Genomic DNA, 26733 nt, shown 5'->3' on the forward strand with positions numbered 1-26733 from the left:
TCAAATGGCTCTGAGCACTATGGGACTCAACTGCTGTGGTCATACGTCCCCTAGAACTTAGAACTACTTAAACCTAACTAACCTAAGAACAGCACACAACACCCATCCATCACGAGGCAGAGAAAATCGCTGACCCCGCCGGGAATCGAACCTGGGAACCCGGGCGTGGGAAGCGAGAACGCTACCGCAAGACCACGAGATGCGGGCAACGGTAAGAAGAGCCAGTCTCCCTGTATTTAGGTCGGCATTGAGCCTTTTGTATTTAATTCCGATCCAATTTCTGTAATTCGTCGTCAATAAGAGGGTCCAAGGGCTACAGTAAACCTGAAGTGAAGCATCGGAATCTATAACTAGTGTCACAGGAATGGTTCAAAACACAGACAGTAAGAAGAGGCTTTATTGTTGTACTGAAGTCGGCATTGTCCTTATGTATTTAAATCCGACGCAATTTCTGTGTTTCGTCGTCAATAAGAAGGTCTAAGGAATACAGTAAACCTGAAGTGAAGCATCGGAATTTATAACTAGTGTCACAGAAATGGTTCAAAACATAGGCAGTAAGAAGAGTCAGTCTTCTTGTACTTATTTCAGCATTGTACGTTTTGTATTTAGTTCCGATGCAATTTCTGTGTTTCGTCGTCAATAAGAAGGTCCAAGGGATACAGTAAACCTGAAGTAAAGCATCAGAATCTATAACTAGTGTCACAGGAATGGGTGAAATCATAGACATTAAGAAGAGCCAGTCTTCTTGTACTTAAGTCGGCATTGTGCCTTTTGTATTTAATTCCGATGCAATTTCTTTGTTTCATCGTCCATAAGAAGGTCAGAGGGATACAGTAAACCTGAAGTGACGCATCGGAATCTATAACTAGTGTCACAGGAATGGTTCAAAACATAGACACTAAGAAGAATCAGTCATCTTGTACTTAAGTCGGCATTGTGCCTTACGTATTTAATTCCGATGCAATTTCTGTGTTTCTTCGTCAATAAGAAGGCCCAAGGGAAATAGTAAGCCTGCAGTGAAGCATCGGAATCTATAACTAGTGCCACAGGAATGGTTCAAAACATAGACAGTAAGAATAGCCACTCTTCTTGTACTTAAGTCGGCATTGTGCCTTTTGTATTTAATTCCGATGCAATTTCTGTGTTTCATCGTCAATAAGAAGGTCCAAGGGATACAGTAAACATATAGTGAAGCATCGGAATTTAATACTGGTCTCACAGGAGATGTTCAAAACATAGTCAGTAAGAAGAGTCAGTCTCCTTGTACTTAATTCGGCATTGTGCCTTTTGTATTTAATTCCGATGCAATTTCTGTGTTTCATCGTCAATAAGAAGGTCCAAGGGATACAGTAAACCTGAGGTAAAGCATCGGAATCCATAACTAGTGTCACAGGAATGGTTCAAAACATAGACAGTAAGAAGAGCCAGGCTTCTTGAAGTTAAGTCGGCATTATGCATTTTGGATTTAATTCCGATGCAGTTTCTGTGATTCGTCGTCAATAAGAAGGTCCGAGGGATACAATCAACCTGAAGTGAAGCATAGGAATCTATAACTACTGTCACAGAAATGGTTCAAAACATAGACAGTAAGAAGAGCCAGTCTTCTTGTACTTAAGTCGACATTGTCCTTTTGTATTTAATTCCGATGCAATTGCTGTGTTTCGTCGTCAATAAGAAGGTCCAAGGCATACAGTTACCCTGAAGTGAAGCATTGGAATCTATAAGTAGTGTCACAGGAAAGGTTCAAAGCACAGGCAGTAAGAAGAGTCAGTCTTCTAGAACTTAATTCGGCATTGTACCTGTTGTATTTCATTCCGATTCAATTTCTGTGTTTCGTCGTCAATAAGGAGGTCTAAGGGATACAGTAAATCTTAAGTGAAGCATCGGAATCTATAACTAGTGTCTCAGGAATGGTTCAAATCTTAGACAGTAAGAAGAGGCAGTTTATTTGTACTTAAGTCGGCATTGTACCTTTTGTATTTAATTCCGATGAAATTTCAGTGTTTCGTCGTCAATAAGAAGGTCCAAGGGATACAGTTAACCTGATGTGATGCATAGGAATCTATAACTAGTGTCACAGAAATGGTTCAAAACATAGTCAGTAAGAAGAGCCAGTCGTCTTGTACTTAAGTCGGCATTGTGACATTTTGTATTTAATTCCGATGCAATTTCTGTGTTTCGTCGTCAATAAGAAGGCCCAAGGGATACAGTAAACCTGAGGTGAAGCATCGTAATCCATAACTAGTGTCACAGGAATGGTTGAAAACATAGACCGTATGAAGAGCCACTCTTCTTGTACTTAAGTAGGCATTGTGCCTTTTGTATTTAATTCCGAAGCAATTTCTGTGTGTCATCGTCAATACGAAGGTCCAAGCGATACAGTAAACATATAGTGAAGCATCGGAATTTAATACTGGTCTCACAGGAAATGTTCAAAACATAGTCAGTAAGAAGATTCAGTATTCTTGTACTTTAGTCGGCATTGTGCCTTTTGTAAATTATTCCGATGCAAAATCTGTGTATCGTCGTCAATAAGAAAGTCCAAGGGATACAGTAAACCTGAAGTGAAGCATCGGAATGTATAACTAGTGTCACAGGAATTGTTCAAAACATAGACAGTAAGAAGAGCTAGTCTTCTTGTGCTTAAGTCGGCATTGTGCCTTTTGTATTTAATTCCGATGCAATTTTTGTGTTTCGTCGTCAATAAGAAGGTCCAAGGGATACAGTAAACCTGAAGTGAAGCATCGGAATCTATAACTAGTGCCACAGGAATGGTTCAAAGCATAGACAGTAAGAAGAGCCAGTCTTCTTGAAGTTATGTCGGCATTATGCATTTTGGATTTAACTCCGATGCAATTTCTGTGATTCGTCGTCAATAAGAAGGTCCAAGGGATACAGTCAACCTGATGTGAAGCATAAGAATCTATAACTAGTGTCACAGAAATGGTTCAAAACATAGACAGTAAGAATAAACAGTCTTCTTGTACTTTAGTCTAATTGTGCCTTTTGTATTTAATTCCGATGCAATTTCTGTGTTTCATCGTCAATAAGAAAGTCAGAGGGATACAGTAAACCTGAAGTGAAGCATCGGAATCTATAACTAGTGTCACAGGAATGGTTCAAAACATAGACAGTAAGAAGAGCCAGTCTTCTTGTAGTTACGTCGGCATTGTGCATCTGTATTTAATTCCGATGCAATATCTGTTTTTCTTCGTCAATAAGAAGGTCCAAGGGATACAGTAAACCTGAAGTGAAGCATCGGAATCTATAACTAGTGTCACAGGAATGGTTCCAAACATAGACGGTAAGAAGAAAAAAATGGTTCAAATGGCTCTGAGCACTATTGGACTCAACTGCTGTGGTCATACGTCCCCTAGAACTTAGAACTACTTAAACCTAACTAACCTAAGAACAGCACACAACACCCAGCCATCACGAGGCGGAGAAAATCGCTGACCCCGCCGGGAATCGAACCTGGGAACCCGGGCGTGGGAAGCGAGAACGCTACCGCAAGACCACGAGATGCGGGCAACGGTAAGAAGAGCCAGTCTCCCTGTATTTAGGTCGGCATTGAGCCTTTTGTATTTAATTCCGATCCAATTTCTGTAATTCGTCGTCAATAAGAGGGTCCAAGGGATACAGTAAACCTGAAGTGAAGCATCGGAATCTATAACTAGTGTCACAGGAATGGTTCAAAACACAGACATTAAGAAGAGGCTTTATTGTTGTACTGAAGTCGGCATTGTCCTTATGTATTTAAATCCGACGCAATTTCTGTGTTTCGTCGTCAATAAGAAGGTCTAAGGAATACAGTAAACCTGAAGTGAAGCATCGGAATTTATAACTAGTGTCACAGAAATGGTTCAAAACATAGGCAGTAAGAAGAGTCAGTCTTCTTGTACTTATTTCAGCATTGTACGTTTTGTATTTAGTTCCGATGCAATTTCTGTGTTTCGTCGTCAATAAGAAGGTCCAAGGGATACAGTAAACCTGAAGTAAAGCATCAGAATCTATAACTAGTGTCACAGGAATGGGTGAAATCATAGACATTAAGAAGAGCCAGTCTTCTTGTACTTAAGTCGGCATTGTGCCTTTTGTATTTAATTCCGATGCAATTTCTTTGTTTCATCGTCCATAAGGTCAGAGGGATACAGTAAACCTGAAGTGACGCATCGGAATCTATAACTAGTGTCACAGGAATGGTTCAAAACATAGACACTAAGAAGAGTCAGTCATCTTGTACTTAAGTAGGCATTGTGCCTTTTGTATTTAATTCCGATGCAATTTCTGTGTTTCTTCGTCAATAAGAAGGCCCAAGGGAAATAGTAAGCCTGCAGTGAAGCATCGGAATCTTTAACTAGTGTCACAGGAACGGTTCAAAATATAGACAGTAAGAAGAGCCAGTCTTCCTGTACTTAAGTCTGCATTGTGCCATTTGTATTTAATTCCGATGCAATTTCTGTGTTTCGCCGTAAATTAGAAGGTCCAAGGGATAAAGTAAACCTGAAGTGAAGCATCGGAACCTATAACTAATGTCACAGGAATAGTTCAAATCGCAGACAGTAAGAAGAGCCAGTCGTGGTGTACTTAAGTCGGCATTGTGTATTTAGTATTTAATTCCGATGCAATATCTGTGTTTCGTCGTCAATACGAAGGTCCAAGGGATACAGTAAACTGGATGTGAAGCATCGGAATCTATAACTAGTGTCACAGGAATGGTTCAAAACAGAGACAGTAAGAAGAGCCAGTCTTCTTGTACTTAAGTCGGAATTGTGCCTTTTCTATTTCATTCCGATGCAATTTCTGTGTTTAGTCGTCAATAAGAAGGATGAAGGGATACAGTAAACCTGAAGTGAAGCATCGGAATCTATAACTAGTGTCACAGGAATTGTTCATAGCAGACACAGTAACATGAGCCAGTCTTCTTGTACTTAGGTCGGCATTGTGCCTTTTGTATTTTATTCCGACACAATTTCTGTGTTTCATCGTCAATATGAAGGTCCACGGGATACACTAAACATATAGTGAAGCATCGGAATTTAATACTGGTCCCACAGGAAATGTTCAAAACATAGTCAGTAAGAAGGGTCAGTCTTCTTGTACTTAAGCCGGCATTGTGTCTTTTGTATTTCATTCCGATGCAATTTCTGTGTTTCGTCGTCAATAAGAGGGTCCAAGGGATACAGTAAATCTGAAGTGAAGTATTGGAATCTATAACTAGTGTCACAGCAATGGTGCAAAACATAGGCAGTAAGAAGAGTCAGTCCACTTGTACTTAATTCGGCCTTGTACCTTTCGTATTTAATTCCGATGCAATTTCTGTGTTTCGTCGTCAATAAGAAGGTCCAAGGGATACAGTTAACCTGATGTGAAGCATCGGAATCTATAACTAGTGTCACAGGAATGGTTCAAAACATAGACAGTAAGAAGAGCCAGTCTTCCTGTACTTAAGTCTCATAGTGCCTTTTGTATTTAATTCCGATGCAATTTCTGTGTTTCATCGTGTATAAGAAAGTCAGAGGGATACAGTAAACATATAGTGAAGCATCGGAATTTAATACTGGTCTCACAGGAAATGTTCAAAACATAGTCAGTAAGAAGAGTCAGTCTTCTTGTACATAAGCCGGCATTGTGCCTTTTGATTTTAATTCCGATGCAACTTCTGTGTTTCATTGTCAATAAGAAGGTCCAAGAGATACAGTAGACATATAGTGAAGCATCGGAATCAAAAACTGGTCTTACATGAAATGTTCAAAACATAGTCAGTAAGAAGAGTCAGTCTTCTTGTACTGAATTCGGCATTGTGCCTTTTGTAATTAATTCCGATGCAATTTCTGTGTTTCGTCTTCAATAAGTAGGTCCAAGCGATACAGTAAACCTGAAGTGAAGCATCGGAATTTATAACTAGTGTCACAGGAATGGTTCAAAATATAGACAGTAAGAAGAGCCAGTCTTCTTGTACTTAAGTCGGCATTGTGCCTTTTGTATTTAATTCCGATGCAATTTCTGTAATTCGTCGCAATCAGAAGGTCCAAGGGATACAGTAAACCTGAAGTGAAGCATCGGAACCTATTACTAGTGTCACAGGAATAGTTTAAAACATAGAGAGTAAGTAGAGCTAGTCGTCTTGTACTTAAGTGGGCATTGGGCCTTTAGTATTTAATTCCAATGCAATTTCTGTGTTTCGTCGTCAATAAGAGGGTCCAAGGGATACAGTAAATCTGAAGTGAAGTATTGGAATCTATAACTAGTGTCACAGCAATGGTGCAAAACATAGGCAGTAAGAAGGGTCAGTCCACTTGTACTTAATTCGGCATCATGCCTTTTCTATTTAATTCCGATGCAATATCTGCGTTTCTTCGTCAACAAGAAGGTTGATGGGATACAGTAAACCTGAAGTGAAGCATCGGAGTCTATAACTAGTGTCACAGGAATGGTTCCAAACATAGACGGTAAGAAGAGCCAGTCATCCCGTACTTAAGTCGGCATTGAGACTTTTGTATTTAATTCCGATGCAATTTCTGTGATTCGTCGTCAATAAGAGGGTCCAAGGTATACAGCAAACCTGAAGTGAAGCATCGGAATCAATAACTAGAGTATCAGGAATGGTTCAAGACATAGACAGTAAGAAGAGCCAATCTTCTTGTACTTAAGTCGGCATTATCCTTTTGTAATTAATTCCGATGCAATCTCTGTGTTTCGTCGTCAATAAGAAGGTCCAAGGGATACAGTAAACCTGAAGTGAAGCATCGGAATCTATAACTAGTGTCACAGGAAAGGTTCAAAACATAGACAATAAGAAGAGCCAGTCTTCTTGTACTTAAGTCGGCATTGTGCCTTTTGGATTTAATTCCGATGCAATTTCTGTGATTCGTCGTCAATAAGAGGGTCCAAGGTATACAGCAAACCTGAAGTGAAGCATCGGAATCAATAACTAGAGTATCAGGAATGGTTCAAGACATAGACAGTATGAAGAGCCAATCTTCTTGTACTTAAGTCGGCATTATCCTTTTGTAATTAATTCCGATGCAATCTCTGTGTTTCGTCGTCAATAAGAAGGTCCAAGGGATAGAGTAAACCTGAAGTGAAGCATCGGAATCTATAACTAGTGTCACAGAAATGGTTCAAAACACATGCAGTAAGAAGAGTCAGTCTTCTTGTACTTAATTCGGCATTGTACCTTTTGTATTTAGTTCCGATGCTATCTCTGTGTTTCGTCGTCAATACGAAGGTGCAAGGGATACAGTAAACCTGAAGTGAAGCTTCGGAATCTATAACTAGTATCTCAGGAATGGTTCAAATCATAGACATTAAGAAGAGCCAGTCTTATTGTACTTAAGTCGGCATTGTGCTCTTTGTTTTTAATTCCGATGCAATTTCTGTGTTTCGTCGTCAATAAGAAGGTCCAATAGATACAGTAAACCTGAAGTGAAGCATCGGAAACTATAACCAGTGTCACAGGAATGGTTGAAAACATAGACAGTAAGAACAGCCAGTCTTCATGTATGTAAGTCGGTATTGTGCCCTTTGTATTTAATTCCGATTCAATTTCTGTGTTTCGTCGTCAATAAGAAGGTCCAAGGGATACAGTAAACCTGAAGTGAAGCATCGGAATCTATAACTAGTGTCACAGAAATGGTTCAAAACACATGCAGTAAGAAGAGTCAGTCTTCTTGTACTTAATTCGGCATTGTGCCTTTTGTATTTAATTCCGATGCAATTTCTGTGTTTCATCGTCAATAAGAAGGTCCAAGGGATACAGTAAACCAGAAGTGAAGCATCGGAATCTATAACTAGTGTCACTGGAATGGTTCAAAACATAGACAGTATGAAGAGCCACTCTTCTTGTACTTCAGTCGGCATTGTGCCTTTTGTATTTAATTCCGATGCAACTTCTGTGTTTCATCGTCAATAAGAAGGTCCAAGAGATACCGTAGACATATAGTGAAGCATCGGAATCAAAAACTGGTCTCACATGAAATGTTCAAAACATAGACAGTAAGAAGAGCCAGTCTTCTTGTACTTAAGTCGGCATTGTCCTTTTGTATTTAATTCCGATGTAATTGCTGTGTATCGTTGTCAATAAGAAGGTCCAAGGTATACATTTAACCAGAAGTGAGGCATCGGAATCTATAACTAGTGTCACTGGAATGGTTCAAAACATTGGCAGTAAGAAGAGTCAATCTTCTTGTACTTAATTCGGCATTGTACCTTTTGTATTTAATTCCGATGCGATTTCTGTGCTTCGTCGTCAATAAGAAGGTCCAAGGGATGCAGTAAATCTGAAGTGAAGCATCGGAATCTATAACTAGTGTCTCAGGAATGGTTCAAATCTTAGACAGTAAGAAGTGCCAGTCTCCTTGCACTTAAGTCGGCATTTTCCCTTCTGTATTTAATTGCGATGAAATTTCTGTGTTTCGTCGTCAATAAGAAGGTCCAAGGGCTACAGTTAACCTGATGTGAAGCATCGGAATCTATAACTAGTGTCACAGGAATGGTTCAAAACATAGGCAGTAAGAAGAGTCAGTCTTCTTGTACTTAATTCGGCATTGTATGTTTTGTATTTAATTCCGATGCAATTTCTGTGTTTCGTCGTCAATATGAAGGTCGAAGGGATACAGTTAACCTGATGTGAAGCATCGGAATCTAGAACTAGTTTCACAGGAATGGTTCAAATCATAGACAGTAAGAAGAGCCAGTCTTCTTGTAATTAAGTCTCATTGTGCCTTTTGTATTTAATTCCGATGCAATTTCTGTGTTTCATCGTCTATAAGAAAGTCACAGGGATACAGTTAACCTGAAGTGAAGCATCGGAATCTATAACTAGTGACACAGGAATGGTTCAAAACATAGACAGTAAAAAGAGTCAGTCTTCTTGTACTTAAGTCGGCATTGTGCCTTTTGTATTTAATTCCGATGGAATTTCTGTGTTTCGTCTTCAACAAGTAGGTCCAAGGGATACAGTAAACCTGAAGTGAAGCATCGGAATCCATAACTAGTGTCACAGGAATGGTCCAAAATATAGACAGTAAGAAGAGCCAGTCTTCTTGTACTTAAGTCGGCATTGTGCCTTTTGTAATTAATTATGATGCAATTTCTGTGTTTCGTCACAATAAGAAGGTCCAAGGGATACAGTTAACCTGAAGTGAAGCATCGAAACCTATAACTAGTGTCACAGGAATAGTTCAAAGTATAGAGAGTAAGAAGAGCTAGTCGTCTTGTACTTAAGTCGGCATTGGGCCTTTAGTATTTAATTCCAATGCAATTTCTGTGTTTCGTCGTCAATAAGAACGTCCAAGGGATACAGTAAACCTGAAGTGAAGCATCGGAATCTATAACTAGTGTCACAGGAATGGTTCAAAACATAGACAGTAAGAAGAGCAACACTTCTTGTACTTAAGTCGGCATTGTGCCTTTTGTATTTTATTCCGATGCAATTTCTGTGTTTCATCGTCAATAAGAAGGTCCACAGGATACAGTAAACATATAGTGAAGCATCGGAATTTAATACTGGTCTCACAGGAAATGTTCAAAACATAGTCAGTAAGAAGAGTCAGTCTTCTTGTACTTAAGTCGGCATTGTGTCTTTTGTATTTAATTCCGATGCAATTTCTGTGTTTCGTCATCAATAAGAGGCTCCAAGGGATACAGTAAACGTGAAGTGAAGCATAGGAATCTAAAACTAGTGTCACAGAAATGGTTCAAAACATAGACAGTAAGAAGCGCCAGTCTTCTTGTACTTAAGTCGGCATTGTCCTTATGTATTTGATTCCGATGCAATTGCTGTGTTTCGTCGTCAATAAGAAGGTCCAAGTGATACAGTTAACCAGAAGTGAAGCATCGGAATCTATAACTAGTGTCACTGGAATGGTTCAAAACATAGACAGTAAGAAGAGCCAGTCTTCTTGTACTTAAGTCTCATTGTGCCATTTGTATTTAATTCCGATGCAATTTCTGTGTTTCATCGTCTATAAGAAAGTCAGAGGGATACAGTAAACCTGAAGTGAAGCATCGGAATCTATAACTAGTGTCACAGGAATGGTTCAAAACATAGACAGTAAGAAGAGTCAGTCTTCTTGTACTTAAGTCGGCATTGTGCCTTTTGTATTTAATTCCTATGCAATTTCTGTGTTTCGTCTTCAATAAGTAGGTCCAAGCGATACAGTAAACCTGAAGTGAAGCATCGGAATTTATAACTAGTGTCACAGGAATGGTTCAAACTATAGACAGTAAGAAGAGCCATTCTTCTTGCACTTAAGTCGGCATTGTGCCTTTTGTATTTAATTCCGATGCAATTTCTGTGTTTCGTCGCAATCAGAAGGTCCAAGGGATACAGTAAACCTGAAGTGAAGCATCGGAACCTATTACTAGTGTCACAGGAATAGTTTAAAACATAGAGAGTAAGAAGAGCTAGTCGTCTTGTACTTAAGTGGGCATTAGGCCTTTAGTATTTAATTCCAATGCAATTTCTGTGTTTCGTCGTCAATAAGAAGTTCCAAAGGATACAGTAAACCTGAGGTAAAGCATCGGAATGTCACAGTGTCACAGAAATGGTTCAAAACATAGACAGTAAGAAGAAGCAGTCTTCTTCTACTTAAGTCGGCATCATGCCTTTTCTATTTAATTCCGATGCAATATCTGTGTTTCTTCGTCAATAAGAAGGTTAATGGGATACAGTAAACCTGAAGTGAAGCATCGGAATCTATAACTAGTGTCACAGGAATGGTTCCAAACATTGACGGTAAGAAGAGCCAGTCTTCCCGTACTTAAGTCGGCATTGAGCCTTTTGTATTTAATTCCGATGCAATTTCTGTATTTCGTCGTCAATAAGAAGGTCGAAGGGATACAGTAAACCTGATGTGAAGCATCGGAATCTATAACTAATGTCACAGGAAAGGTTCAAAACATAGACAATAAGAAGAGCCAGTCTTCTTGTACTTAAGTCGGCATTGTGCCTTTTGGATTTAATTCCGATGCAATTTCTGTTATTCGTCGTCAATAAGAGGGTCCAAGGTATACAGCAAACCTGAAGTGAAGCATCGGAATCAATAACTAGAGTCACAGGAATGGTTCAAGACATAGACAGTAAGAAGAGCCAATCTGTGTTTCGTCGTCAATAAGAAGGTCCAAGGGATACAGTAAACTTGAAGTGAAGCATCGGAATCTATAACTAGTGTCACAGAAATGGTTCAAAACACATGCAGTAAGAAGAGTCAGTCTTCTTGTACTTAATTCGGCACTGTACCTTTTGTATTTAGTTCCGATTCAATTTCTGTGTTTCGTCGTCAATACGAAGGTGCAAGGGATACAGTAAACCTGAACTGAAGCTTCGGAATCTATAACTAGTGTCTCAGGAATGGTTCAAATCATAGACATTAGGAAGAGCCAGTCTTCTTGTACTTAAGTCGGCATTGTGCCCTTTGTTTTTAATTCTGATGCAATTTCTGTGTTTCGTCGTCAATAAGAAGGTCCAACGGATACAGTAAACCTGAAGTGAAGCATCGGAATCTATAACTAGTGTCACAGGAATGGTTGAAAACATAGACAGGAAGAAGAGCCAGTCTTCTTGTATTTAAGTCGGCAATGTGCCCTTTGTATTTAATTCCGATTCAATTTCTGTGTTTCGTCGTCAATAAGAAGGACCTAGGGATACATTAAACCTGAAGTGAAGCATCGGAATCTATAACTAGTGTCACAGGAATGGTTCAAACATGGACAGTAAGAAGAGCCAGTCTTCTTGTACTTAAGTCGGCATTTTGCCTTTTGTATTTCATTCCGAAGCAATTCCTGTTTTTCGTCCTCAATACGAAGGTCCAAGGGATACAGTAAACCTGAAGTGAAGCATCGGAATCTATAACTAGTGTCACTGGAATGGTTCAAAACATAGACTGTATGAAGAGCCACTCTTCTTGTACTTCAGTCGGCATTGTGCCTTTTGTATTTAATTCCGATGCAACTTCTGTGTTTCATCGTCAATAAGAAGGTCCAAGAGATACCGTAGACATATAGTGAAGCATCGGAATCAAAAACTGGTCTTACATGAAATGTTCAAAACATAGACAGTAAGAAGAGCCAGTCTTCTTGTACTTAAGGCGGCATTGTCCTTTTGTATTTAATTCCGATGCAATTGCTGTGTATCGTCGTCAATAAGAAGGTCCAAGGGATACATTTAACCAGAAGTGAGGCATCGGAATCTATAACTAGTGTCACAGGAATGGTTCAAAACATAGGCAGTAAGAAGAGTCAGTCTTCTTGTACTTAATTCGGCATTGTACCTTTTGTATTTAATTCCGATGCAATTTCTGTGCTTCGTCGTCAATAAGAAGGTCCCAGGGATGCAGTAAATCTGAAGTGAAGCATCGGAATCTATAATTAGTGTCTCAGGAATGGTTCAAATCTTAGACAGTAAAAAGAGCCAGTCTTCTTGTAATTAAGTCTCATTGTGCCTTTTGTATTTAATTCCGATGCAGTTTCTGTGTTTCATCGTCTATAAGAAAGTCAGCGGGATACAGTAAACCTGAAGTGAAGCATCGGAATCTATAACTAGTGACACAGGAATGGTTCAAAACATAGACAGTAAGAAGAGTCAGTCTTCTTGTACTTAAGTCGGTATTGTGCCTTTTGTATTTCATTCCGATGTAATTTCTGTGTTTAGTCGTCAATAAGAAGGATGAAGGGATACAGTAAACCTGAAGTGAAGCATCGGAATCTATAACTAGTGTCACAGGAATGGTTCAAAACTTAGCCAGTAAGAAGAGCCAGTCTTCCCGGACTTAAGTCGGCATTGTGCCTTCTGTATTTAATTCCGATGCAATTTCTGTGTTTCGTCCTCAATAAGAAGGTCCAAGGGATACAGTAAACCTGAAGTGATGCATCGGAATCCATAACTAGTGTCACAGGAATGGTTCAAAACATAGACAGTAAGAAGAGCCATACTACTTGTACTTAAGTCGGCATTGTGCCTTTTGTATTTTATTCCAACGCAATTTCTCTGATCCGTCGTCAATAAGAGGGTCCAAGGTATACAGCAAACCTGAAGTGAAGCATCGGAATCAATAACTAGAGTCACAGGAATGGTTCAAGACATAGACAGTAAGAAGAGCCAACCTTCTTGTACTTAAGTCGGCATTGTCCTTTTGTAATTAATTCCGATGCAATTTCTGTTTTTCGTCGTCAATAAGAAGGTCCAAGGGATACAGTAAACCTGAAGTGATGCATCGGAATCTATAACTAGTTTCACAGAAATGGTTTAAAACACATGCAGTATGAAGAGTCAGTCTTCTTGTACTTAATTCGGCATTGTAACTTTTGTATTTAGTTCCGATGCAATTTCTGTGTTTCGTCGTCAATACGAAGGTGCAAGGGATACAGTAAACCTGAAGTGAAGCTTCGGAATCTATAACTAGTATCTCAGGAATGGTTCAAATCATAGACATTAAGAAGAGCCAGTCTTCTTGTACTTAAGTCGGCATTGTGCTCTTTGTTTTTAATTCCGACGCAATTTCTGTGTTTCGTCGTCAATAAGAAGGTCCAATGGATACAGTAAACCTGAAGTGAAGCATCGGAATCTATAACTAGTGTCACAGGAATGGTTGAAAACATAGACAGTATGAAGAGCCACTCTTCTTGTACTTCAGTCGTCATTGTGCCTTTTGTATTTAATTCCGATGCAACTTCTGTGTTTCATCGTCAATAAGAAGGTCCAAGAGATACCGTAGACATATAGTGAAGCATCGGAATCAAAAACTGGTCTTACATGAAATGTTCAAAACATAGACAGTAAGAAGAGCCAGTCTTCTTGTACTTAAGCTGGCATTGTCCTTTTGTATTTAATTCCGATGCAATTGCTGTGTATCGTCGTCAATAAGAAGGTCCAAGGGATACATTTAACCAGAAGTGAGGCATCGGAATCTATAACTAGTGTCACAGGAATGGTTCAAAACATAGGCAGTAAGAAGAGTCAGTCTTCTTGTACTTAATTCGGCATTGTACCTTTTGTATTTAATTCCGATGCAATTTCTGTGCTTCGTCGTCAATAAGAAGGTCCCAGGGATGCAGTAAATCTGAAGTGAAGCATCGGAATCTATAACTAGTGTCTCAGGAATGGTTCAAATCTTAGACAGTAAGAAGAGCCAGTCTTCTTGTAATTAAGTCTCATTGTGCCTTTTGTATTTAATTCCGATGCAATTTCTGTGTTTCATCGTCAATAAGAAAGTCAGCGGGATACAGTAAACCTGAAGTGAAGCATCGGAATCTATAACTAGTGACACAGGAATGGTTCAAAACATAGACAGTAAGAAGAGTCAGTCTTCTTGTACTTAAGTCGGTATTGTGCCTTTTGTATTTAATTCCGATGCAATTTCTGTGTTTCGTCTTCAACAAGTAGGTCCAAGGGATATAGTAAACCTGAAGTGAAGCATAGGAATCCATAACTAGTGTCACAGGAATGGTTCAAAATATAGACAGTAAGAAGAGCCAGTCTTCTTGTACTTAAGTCGGAATTGTGCCTTTTCTATTTCATTCCGATGCAATTTCTGTGTTTAGTCGTCAATAAGAAGGATGAAGGGATACAGTAAACCTGAAGTGAAGCATCGGAATCTATAACTAGTGTCACAGGAAAGGTTCAAAACATAGACAATAAGAAGAGCCAGTCTTCTTGTACTTAAGTCGGCATTGTGCCTTTTGGATTTAATTCCGATGCAATTTCTGTTATTCGTCGTCAATAAGAGGGTCCAAGGTATACAGCAAACCTGAAGTGAAGCATCGGAATCAATAACTAGAGTCACAGGAATGGTTCAAGACATAGACAGTAAGAAGAGCCAATCTTCTTGTACTTAAGTCGGCATTGTGCTTTTGTAATTAATTCCGATGCAGTCTCTGTGTTTCGTCGTCAATAAGAAGGTCCAAGGGATACAGTAAACTTGAAGTGAAGCATCGGAATCTATAACTAGTGTCACAGAAATGGTTTAAAACACATGCAGTAAGAAGAGTCAGTCTTCTTGTACTTAATTCGGCACTGTACCTTTTGTATTTAGTTCCGATTCAATTTCTGTGTTTCGTCGTCAATACGAAGGTGCAAGGGATACAGTAAACCTGAACTGAAGCTTCGGAATCTATAACTAGTGTCTCAGGAATGGTTCAAATCATAGACATTAAGAAGAGCCAGTCTTCTTGTACTTAAGTCGGCATTGTGCCCTTTGTTTTTAATTCTGATGCAATTTCTGTGTTTCGTCGTCAATAAGAAGGTCCAACGGATACAGTAAACCTGAAGTGAAGCATCGGAATCTATAACTAGTGTCACAGGAATGGTTGAAAACATAGACAGGAAGAAGAGCCAGTCTTCTTGTATTTAAGTCGGCAATGTGCCCTTTGTATTTAATTCCGATTCAATTTCTGTGTTTCGTCGTCAATAAGAAGGACCTAGGGATACAATAAACCTGAAGTGAAGCATCGGAATCTATAACTAGTGTCACAGGAATGGTTCAAACATGGACAGTAAGAAGAGCCAGTCTTCTTGTACTTAAGTCGGCATTTTGCCTTTTGTATTTCATTCCGAAGCAATTCCTGTTTTTCGTCCTCAATACGAAGGTCCAAGGGATACAGTAAACCTGAAGTGAAGCATCGGAATCTATAACTAGTGTCACTGGAATGGTTCAAAACATAGACTGTATGAAGAGCCACTCTTCTTGTACTTCAGTCGGCATTGTGCCTTTTGTATTTAATTCCGATGCAACTTCTGTGTTTCATCGTCAATAAGAAGGTCCAAGAGATACCGTAGACATATAGTGAAGCATCGGAATCAAAAACTGGTCTTAAATGAAATGTTGAAAACATAGACAGTAAGAAGAGCCAGTCTTCTTGTACTTAAGGCGGCATTGTCCTTTTGTATTTAATTCCGATGCAATTGCTGTGTATCGTCGTCAATAAGAAGGTCCAAGGGATACATTTAACCAGAAGTGAGGCATCGGAATCTATAACTAGTGTCACAGGAATGGTTCAAAACATAGACAGTAAGAAGAGTCAGTTATCTTGTACTTAAGTCGGTATTGTGCCTTTTGTATTTAATTCCGATGCAATTTCTGTGTTTCGTCTTCAACAAGTAGGTCCAAGGGATATAGGAAACCTGAAGTGAAGCATAGGAATCCATAACTAGTGTCACAGGAATGGTTCAAAATATAGACAGTAAGAAGAGCCAGTCTTCTTGTACTTAAGTCGGAATTGTGCCTTTTCTATTTCATTCCGATGCAATTTCTGTGTTTAGTCGTCAATAAGAAGGATGAAGGGATACAGTAAACCTGAAGTGAAGCATCGGAATCTATAACTAGTGTCACAGGAATGGTTCAAAACATAGCCAGTAAGAAGAGCCAGTCTTCCCGGACTTAAGTCGGCATTGTGCCTTTTGTATTTAATTCCGATGCAATTTCTGTGTTTCGTCGTCAATAAGAAGGTCCAAGGGATACAGTAAACCTGAAGTGATGCATCGGAATCCATAACTAGTGTCACAGGAATGGTTCAAAACATAGACAGTAAGAAGAGCCATACTACTTGTACTTAAGTCGGCATTGTGCCTTTTGTATTTTATTCCAACGCAATTTCTCTGATTCGTCGTCAATAAGAGGGTCCAAGGTATACAGCAAACCTGAAGTGAAGCATCGGAATCAATAACTAGAGTCACAGGAATGGTTTAAGACATAGACAGTAAGAAGAGCCAACCTTCTTGTACTTAAGTCGGCATTGTCCTTTTGTAATTAATTCCGATGCAATTTCTGATTTTCGTCGTCAATAAGAAGGTCCAAGGGATACAGTAAACCTGAAGTGATGCATCGGAATCTATAACTAGTTTCACAGAAATGGTTTAAAACACATGCAGTATGAAGAGTCAGTCTTCTTGTACTTAATTCGGCATTGTAACTTTTGTATTTAGTTCCGATGCAATTTCTGTGTTTCGTCGTCAATACGAAGGTGCAAGGGATACAGTAAACCTGAAGTGAAGCTTCGGAATCTATAACTAGTATCTCAGGAATGGTTCAAATCATAGACATTAAGAAGAGCCAGTCTTCTTGTACTTAAGTCGGCATTGTGCTCTTTGTTTTTAATTCCGACGCAATTTCTGTGTTTCGTCGTCAATAAGAAGGTCCAATGGATACAGTAAACCTGAAGTGAAGCATCGGAATCTATAACTAGTGTCACAGGAATGGTTGAAAACATAGACAGTATGAAGAGCCACTCTTCTTGTACTTCAGTCGTCATTGTGCCTTTTGTATTTAATTCCGATGCAACTTCTGTGTTTCATCGTCAATAAGAAGGTCCAAGAGATACCGTAGACATATTGTGAAGCATCGGAATCAAAAACTGGTCTCACATGAAATGTTCAAAACATAGACAGTAAGAAGAGCCAGTCTTCTTGTACTTAAGTCGGCATTGTCCTTTTGTATTTAATTCCGATGCAATTGCTGTGTATCGTCGTCAATAAGAAGGTCCAAGGGATACATTTAACCAGAAGTGAGGCATCGGAATCTATAACTAGTGTCACAAGAATGGTTCAAAACATAGGCAGTAAGAAGAATCAGTCTTCTTGTACTTAATTCGGCATTGTACCATTTGTATTTAATTCCGATGAATTTCTGTGCTTCGTCGTCAATAAGAAGGTCTTAGGGATGCAGTAAATCTGAAGTGAAGCATCGGAATCTATAACTAGTGTCGCAGGAATGGTTCATATCTTAGACAGTAAGAAGAGCCAGTCTTCTTGTACTTAAGTCGGCATTTTCCCTTTTGTATTTAATTCCGATGAAATTTCTGTGTTTCGTCGTCAATAAGAAGGTCCAAGGGCTACAGTTAACCTAATGTGAGGCATCGGAATCTATAACTAGTGTCACAGGAATGGTTCAAAACATAGACTGTATGAAGAGCCACTCTTCTTGTACTTCAGTCGGCATTGTGCCTTTTGTATTTAATTCCGATGCAACTTCTGTGTTTCATCGTCAATAAGAAGGTCCAAGAGATACCGTAGACATATAGTGAAGCATCGGAATCAAAAACTGGTCTTACATGAAATGTTCAAAACATAGACAGTAAGAAGAGCCAGTCTTCTTGTACTTAAGGCGGCATTGTCCTTTTGTATTTAATTCCGATGCAATTGCTGTGTATCGTCGTCAATAAGAAGGTCCAAGGGATACATTTAACCAGAAGTGAGGCATCGGAATCTATAACTAGTGTCACAGGAATGGTTCAAAACATAGGCAGTAAGAAGAGTCAGTCTTCTTGTACTTAATTCGGCATTGTACCTTTTGTATTTAATTCCGATGCAATTTCTGTGCTTCGTCGTCAATAAGAAGGTCCCAGGGATGCAGTAAATCTGAAGTGAAGCATCGGAATCTATAACTAGTGTCTCAGGAATGGTTCAAATCTTAGACAGTAAGAAGAGCCAGTCTTCTTGTAATTAAGTCTCATTGTGCCTTTTGTATTTAATTCCGATGCAATTTCTGTGTTTCATCGTCAATAAGAAAGTCAGCGGGATACAGTAAACCTGAAGTGAAGCATCGGAATCTATAACTAGTGACACAGGAATGGTTCAAAACATAGACAGTAAGAAGAGTCAGTCTTCTTGTCCTTAAGTCGGTATTGTGCCTTTTGTATTTAATTCCGATGCAATTTCTGTGTTTCGTCTTCAACAAGTAGGTCCAAGGGATATAGTAAACCTGAAGTGAAGCATAGGAATCCATAACTAGTGTCACAGGAATGGTTCAAAATATAGACAGTAAGAAGAGCCAGTCTTCTTGTACTTAAGTCGGAATTGTGCCTTTTCTATTTCATTCCGATGCAATTTCTGTGTTTAGTCGTCAATAAGAAGGATGAAGGGATACAGTTAACCTGAAGTGAAGCATCGGAATCTATAACTAGTGTCACAGGAATGGTTCAAAACATAGCCAGTAAGAAGAGCCAGTCTTCCCGGACTTAAGTCGGCATTGTGCCTTTTGTATTTAATTCCGATGCAATTTCTGTGTTTCGTCGTGAATAAGAAGGTCCAAGGGATACAGTAAACCTGAAGTGATGCATCGGAATCCATAACTAGTATCACAGGAATGGTTCAAAACATAGACAGTAAGAAGAGCCATACTACTTGTACTTAAGTCGGCATTGTGCCTTTTGTATTTTATTCCAATGCAATTTCTGTGATTCGTCGTCAATAAGAGGGTCCAAGGTATACAGCAAACCTGAAGTGAAGCATCGGAATCAATAACTAGAGTCACAGGAATGGTTCAAGACATAGACAGTAAGAAGAGCCAACCTTCTTGTACTTAAGTCGGCATTGTCCTTTTGTAATTAATTCCGATGCAATTTCTGTTTTTCGTCGTCAATAAGAAGGTCCAAGGGATACAGTAAACCTGAAGTGAAGCATCGGAATCTATAACTAGTTTCACAGAAATGAATTAAAACACATGCAGTATGAAGAGTCAGTCTTCTTGTACTTAATTCGGCATTGTACCTTTTGTATTTAGTTCCGATGCAATTTCTGTGTTTCGTCGTCAATACGAAGGTGCAAGGGATACAGTAAACCTGAAGTGAAGCTTCGGAATCTATAACTAGTATCTCAGGAACGGTCCAAATCATAGACTTTAAGAAGAGCCAGTCTTCTTGTACTTAAGTCGGCATTGTGCTCTTTGTTTTTAATTCCGACGCAATTTCTGTGTTTCGTCGTCAATAAGAAGGTCCAACGGATACAGTAAACCTGAAGTGAAGCATCGGAATCTATAACTAGTGTCACAGGAATGGTTGAAAACATAGACAGTATGAAGAGCCACTCTTCTTGTACTTCAGTCGTCATTGTGCCTTTTGTATTTAATTCCGATGCAACTTCTGTGTTTCATCGTCAATAAGAAGGTCCAAGAGATACCGTAGACATATAGTGAAGCATCGGAATCAAAAACTGGTCTCACATGAAATGTTCAAAACATAGACAGTAAGAAGAGCCAGTCTTCTTGTACTTAAGTCGGCATTGTCCTTTTGTATTTAATTCCGATGCAATTGCTGTGTATCGTCGTCAATAAGAAGGTCCAAGGGATACATTTAACCAGAAGTGAGGCATCGGAATCTATAACTAGTGTCACAAGAATGGTTCAAAACATAGGCAGTAAGAAGAATCAGTCTTCTTGTACTTAATTCGGCATTGTACCATTTGTATTTAATTCCGATGAATTTCTGTGCTTCTTCGTCAATAAGAAGGTCTTAGGGATGCAGTAAATCTGAAGTGAAGCATCGGAATCTATAACTAGTGTCTCAGGAATGGTTCATATCTTAGACAGTAAGAAGAGCCAGTCTTCTTGTACTTAAGTCGGCATTTTCCCTTTTGTATTTAATTCCGATGAAATTTCTGTGTTTCGTCGTCAATAAGAAGGTCCAAGGGCTACAGTTAGCCTAATGTGAAGCATCAGAATCTAAAACTAGTGTCACAGGAATGGTTCAAAACATAGGCAGTAAGAAGAGTCAGTCTTCTTGTACTTAATTCGGCATTGTATCGTTTGTATTTAATTCAGATGCAATTTCTGTGTTTCGTCGTCAATAAGAAGGTCCAAGGGATACAGTTAACCTGATGTGAAGCATCGGAATCTAAAACTAGTGTCACAGGAATGGTTCAAAACATAGACAGTAAGAAGAAAGAGTATTCTTGTAATTAAGTCTCATTGTGCCTTTTGTATTTAATTCCGATGCAATTTCTGTGTTTCATCGTCTATAAGAAAGTCACAGGAATACAGTAAACCTGAAGTGAAGCATCGGAATCTATAACTAGTGACACAGGAATGGTTCAAAACATAGACAGTAAGAAGAGTCAGTCTTCTTGTACTTAAGTCGGCATTGTGCCTTTTGTATTTAATTCCGATGCAATTTCTGTGTTTCGTCTTCAACAAGTAGGTCCAAGGGATACAGTAAACCTGAAGTGAAGCATCGGAATCCATAACTAGTGTCACAGGAATGGTTCAAAATATAGACAGTAAGAAGAGCCAGTCGTCTTGTACTTAAGTCGGCATTTTGCCATTTGTATTTAATTCCGATGCAATTTCTGTGTTTCGTCGCAATAAGAAGGTCCAAGGGATACAGTTAACATGAAGTGAAGCATCGGAACCTATAACTCTCTCTCTCTCTATTCGTTTAGTCGGTTCCGACTCTTCGTGACCCCATGAACCAAATCACGCCACTTTTTCCTGTCTTGCACTTTCTCCCGTAGACCTTTCAGGTTGGAACACATTGCTTCTGTGATGCCATCGATCCATCTCATCCTCTGACGTCCTCTTCTTCTAGTTCCTTCAATCTTCCCCAGCATTAATGTTTTTTTCCAGCGAGGCATGCCTTCGCATTGTGTGTCCAAAGTAGGTCAGCTTTTGTTTTAAGATTAGACCTTCCAGGGAGAAATCTGGTTTAATTTGCTCCAAAATTGATCTGTTGGTTCTCTTTGCACTCCATGGAACTCTAAGAAGTTTCCTCCAACACCACAATTCGAAGGAGTCAATTCTTCGCCGTGCAGCCTTTCTAATGGTCCAGGTCTCACATCCATACATCACAACTGGAAAGACCATAGCCCTCACAATACGGATCTTTGTTGCTAGTGTTATATCTCTGGACCTTATAACCTTGTCAAGGTTTGACATCGCCTGTCTACCGAGCAACAGGCGTCTCCGGATTTCATGGCTGCAGTCACCGTCAGCAGAGTTCTGGGAACCGAGATAACTGAATGTGGTCACTACTTCCATGGTTTCTCCTGCTATATCCCACGAATTGGTAGGTGTAGTTGCCATAATTTTCGTTTTCTTCACATTCAGCATAAGACCAGCCTTTTCACTTTCGTCTTTCACCTTCAGTAAGAGTGTTCTCAAATCTTCTTCACTTTCTGCCAATAGGATCGTATCATCCGCGTACCTGAGGTTGTTTACATTTATTCCAGCTATTTTAATTCCTGTTTCTCCTTCATCTAGCCTTGCATTCCTCATGACATGTTCTGCATACAGATTGAATAAGTACGGTGACAGTATGCAGCCTTGCCGGACCCCTTTCTGAATCTTTATCCATTTCGTTGTTCCATACATAGTTCTCACCGTGGCTTCTTGGTCAAGGTATAAACTCCGTATCAGATGAATGAGGTGATCTGGTACACCCATGTTTTTCAGTACGTTCCATAATTTGTTGTGATCGACGCAGTCAAAGGCTTTGGCGTAGTCAATAAAGCAGAGGTACACATCTTTCTGGAATTCTCTCGCTTTTTCCATAATCCACCGAATGTTAGCAATTTGATCTCTAGTTCCTCTTCCTTTCCTAAATCCAGCTTGTTCTTCTGGCAGCTCTCGATCTAGATATTGGCGAAGTCTATTTTGTAAGATTTTCAACATAACTTTGCTAGCATGTGAAATAAGTGCGATTGTTCGATAATCTGAGCATTCTTTAGAACTTTTCTTCTTTGGAATGGGGATGAATACTGATCTTTTCCAGTCTTCTGGCCACTGCTGCGTGATCCATATTTTTTGACATATTGAGTGCAGCACTTTCACTGCATCCTTTCCAGTGACTTTAAACAATTCTGCTGGTATTTCATCATGTCCACTAGTTTTGTTATCAGCCATATTTTCAAGGGCCCACTGGATTTCGCTCTCCAAAATATCTGGCTCTAGTTCTAAATTAACATTAACATCAGCAGTAGGAGCCCTGTCATGATGCAGTTCTCTCTTGTATAGGTCTTCTACATATTCTGCCCATCTTTCCTTAACATCCTCCGCTTCACTCAGATCTTTCCCGTTTCTATCTTTTATCATTCCAATTTTTGTCTGGAATTTTCCTTTAATTTCTCTAATTTTCTTATAAAGATCTCTTGTCTTCCCCATTACGTTACTATCTTCAACTTCCTTGCACTGTTCATTAAAGAATATATTTTTATCTCTTCTAGCTAATTTCTGAAAATCTTTATTTAATACAAACATAGCTGATCTATCTCCCTTGATTTTTGCTTTCCTTCGTTCTTCTGCAACTTGCAGTGCCTCAACTGATAGCCATCTAGCCTTCTTACTGTTCCTTTTCTTGGGAATGTGTTTCTCTGCTGCCTCCTTGACAGTATTAGCTACTTCTGTCCACATCTCTTGCGAGCTTTTGTCCTCCAGCTGTAATACATTAAATCTGTTTTGTACCTCTGCAGCATAGTCGGAGGGTATAGAGTTAAGGTCGTATCTGCAAGTTGGGATACTTTTTGGTACATTCTGAAGTTTCATCTGAAATTTTGCAATCAGGAGCTCATGATCTGATCCGCAGTCAGCACCAGGTCTTGTTGTAGCTGACTGAACCGCGCTCTTCCACCTCTGATTACAAAGTATGTAAGCAATTTGGTTCCGGTGTTGGCCATCTGGCGAAGTCCAGGTATATAGGCGTCGTTTTGGTAGTTGAAACAGTGTATTAGTAATTATCAATGAATTTTCTTGGCAGAATTCTAGGAGTCTCTGTCCAGCTTCATTTGTTGTACCAAGACCATATTTCCCTGTTATACCTTCTACAGCTTCATTTCCCACTTTTGCATTCCAATCTCCAACTATGAAGACGATATCCTTTTTTGGTGTTGACAGTAGTAATTCTTGTAAATCTCCATAGAACTGGTCAATAATTTCCTTTTCAGCATCGGTTGTTGGTGCATAAACTTGAATTACTGTGATGTTGAGGGGCTGACCTTGAAGTCTGATGGACATCATTCTATCATTTTTATATTTGCATCCGATCACAGCTTTTCTCACTTTATCACTAACTATGAAGGCTACTCCATTACTTCTGTTGTTATCGTGCCCAGAATAATACACCATATGGCCATCCGAAGCAAATTCTCCCATGCCAGTCCACCTCATTTCACTTATTCCCAATATGTCGATGTTAATTTTCTCCATTTCTCTTTTCACTATGTCTAGTTTTCCTTGATACATGGATCTTACATTCCATGTTCCTATGCAGTGCTTCTCTTTGCACCATCTTACTCTTCGTGAAGCTCCTCTCAACCTGGTTCCCCCCGGAGATCCGATCGGGGAACTTGAAACTCCGGAACATTCTGAGCTGAGCCAAGACATGGGGTTTTCTTGGGATAGTTCAGTGGTGGTTTCCCGTTGTCTTCCACTGTCCTCCAACTCCTATCTGCTCACCGACTCAGTTTCCCGCTGGGGTTGGTTACCCAACCTTCCGCTGAGTTGCTCGGCTTAACAGGGGCACCACGTGTAGGTAGGAAGTTGGAGAACTGAGGTGACAGAGGCTGTGAGAACTCTCTTGCTGAGTTCTTGTAATCGCATATCACCCCCATTTTATGCCAGAGTCTCATGATGTCTGCAGAGACCACCCCAGGTCATTTCCTGGGCCCCAACCTATAACTAGTGTCACAGAAATGGTTCAAAACATAGACAGTAAGAAGAGCCAGTCTGATTGTACTTAAGTCGGAATTGTGCCTTTTCCATTTCATTCCGACGCAATTTCTGTGTTTAGTCGTCAATAAGAAGGATGGAGGGATACAGTAAACCTGAAGTGAAGCATCAGAATCTATAACTAGTGTCACAGGAATGGTTGAAAACATAGACAGTAAGAAGAGCCAGTCTTCCTGTACTTAAGTCGGCATTGTGCCTTTTGTATTTAATTCCGATGCAATTTCTGTGTTTCGTCGTCAATACGAAGGTGCAAGGGATACAGTAAACCTGAAGTGAAGCTTCGGAATCTATAACTAGTGTCAGAGGAATGGTTGAAAACATAGACAGTAAGAAGAGCCAGTCTTCTTGTATTTAAGTCGGCATTGTGCCCTTTGTATTTAATTCCGATTCAATTTCTATGTTTCGTCGTCAATAAGAAGGACCTAGGGATACATTAAACCTGAAGTGAAGCATCGGAATCTATAACTAGTGTCACAGGAATGGTTCAAACATGGACAGTAAGAAGAGCCAGTCTTCTAGTACTTAAGTCGGCATTTTGCCTTTTGTATTTCATTCCGAAGCACTTCCTGTGTTTCGTCCTCAATAAGAAGGTCCAAGGGATACAGTAAACCTGAAGTGAAGCATCGGAATCTATAACTAGTGTCACTGGAATGGTTCAAAACATAGACAGTAAGAAGAGCCACTCTTCTTGTACTTCAGTCGGCATTGTGCATTTTGTATTTAATTCCGATGCAACTTCGGTGTTTCATTGCCAATAAGAAGGTCCAAGAGATACCGTAGACATATAGTGAAGCATCGGAATCAAAAACTGGTCTTACATGAAATGTTCAAAACAAAGACAGTAAGAAGAGCCAGTCTTCTTGTACTTAAGTCGGCATTGTCCTTTTGTATTTAATTCCGATGCAATTGCTGTGTATCGTCGTCAATAAGAAGGTCCAAGGGATACATTTAACCAGAAGTGAGGCATCGGAATCTATAACTAGTGTCACAGGAATGGTTCAAAACATAGGCAGTAAGAAGAGTCAGTCTTCTTGTACTTAATTCGGCATTGTACCTTTTGTATTTAATTCCGATGCAATTTCTGTGCTTCGTCGTCAATAAGAAGGACCAAGGGATGCAGTAAATCTGAAGTGAAGCATCGGAATCTATAACTAGTGTCTCAGGAATGGTTCAAATCTTAGACAGTAAGAAGAGCCAGTCTTCTTGTAATTAAGTCTCATTGTGTCTTTTGTATTTAATTCCGATGCAATTTTTGTGTTTCATCGTCTATAAGAAAGTCAGCGGTATACAGTAAACCTGAAGTGAAGCATCGGAATCTATAACTAGTGACTCAGGAATGGTTCAAAATATAGACAGTAAGAAGTGTAAGTCTTCTTGTACTTAAGTCGGCATTGTGCCTTTTGAATTTAATTCCGATGCAATTACTGTGTTTCGTCTTCAACAAGTAGGTCCAAGGGATACAGTAAACCTGAAGTGAAGCATCGGAATCCATAACTAGTGTCATAGAAATGGTTCAAAACATAGACAGTAAGAAGAGCCAGTCTTCTTGTACTTAAGTCGGAATTGTGCCTTTTCTATTTCATTCCGATGCAATTTCTGTGTTTAGTCGTCAATAAGAAGGATGAAGGGATACAGTAAACCTGAAGTGAAGCATCGGAAACTATAACTAGTGTCACAGGAATGGTTCAAAGCATAGACAGTAAGAAGAGCCTGTCTTCCTGTACTTAAGTCGGCATTGTGCCTTTTGTATTTAATTCCGATGCAATTTCTGTGTTTCGTCGTTAATAAGAAGGTCCAAGGGATACAGTAAACCTGAAGTGAAGCATCGGAATCTATAACTAGTGTCACAGGAATGGTTCAAAACATAGACAGTAAGAAGAGCCATACTTCTTGTACTTAAGTCGGCATTGTGCCTTTTGTATTTTATTCCGATGCAATATCTGTGATTCGTCGTCAATAAGAGGGTCCAAGGTATACAGCAAACCTGAGGTGAAGTATCGGAATCAATTACTAGAGTCACAGGAATGGTTCAAGACATAGACAATAAGAAGAGCCTATCTTCTTGTACTTAAGTCGGCATTGTCCTTTTGTAATTAATTCCGATGCAATCTCTGTGTTTCGTCGTCAATAAGAAGGTCCAAGGGATACAGTAAACCTGAAGTGAAGCATCGGAATCTATAACTAGTGTCACAGAAATGGTTCAAAACACATGCAGTAAGAAGAGTCAGTCTTCTTGTACTTAATTCGGCATTGTACCTTTTGTATTTAGTTCCGATGCAATTTGTGTGTTTCGTCGTCAATA

The 26733-nt window shown here is 39.4% G+C and overlaps 1 protein-coding gene across 1 annotated transcript; it reads right to left on the reverse strand.

Annotated features, from left to right (window-relative positions):
* Positions 1-24313, reverse strand: LOC126442626 (craniofacial development protein 2-like). Its single transcript, XM_050090713.1, has 3 exons — positions 24188-24313; positions 23225-23993; positions 1-17 (listed from the first exon to the last, which is right to left on the reverse strand). Exons 1-3 carry the CDS (start codon positions 24311-24313, stop codon positions 1-3), a joined length of 912 nt encoding a protein of 303 aa, XP_049946670.1.
* Between the last annotated feature and the right edge of the window lie 2420 nt (positions 24314-26733).

The sequence above is a fragment of the Schistocerca serialis genome, unplaced genomic scaffold, assembly GCF_023864345.2.
Source record: "Schistocerca serialis cubense isolate TAMUIC-IGC-003099 unplaced genomic scaffold, iqSchSeri2.2 HiC_scaffold_1393, whole genome shotgun sequence".
Classification (NCBI taxonomy): domain Eukaryota; kingdom Metazoa; phylum Arthropoda; class Insecta; order Orthoptera; family Acrididae; genus Schistocerca; species Schistocerca serialis.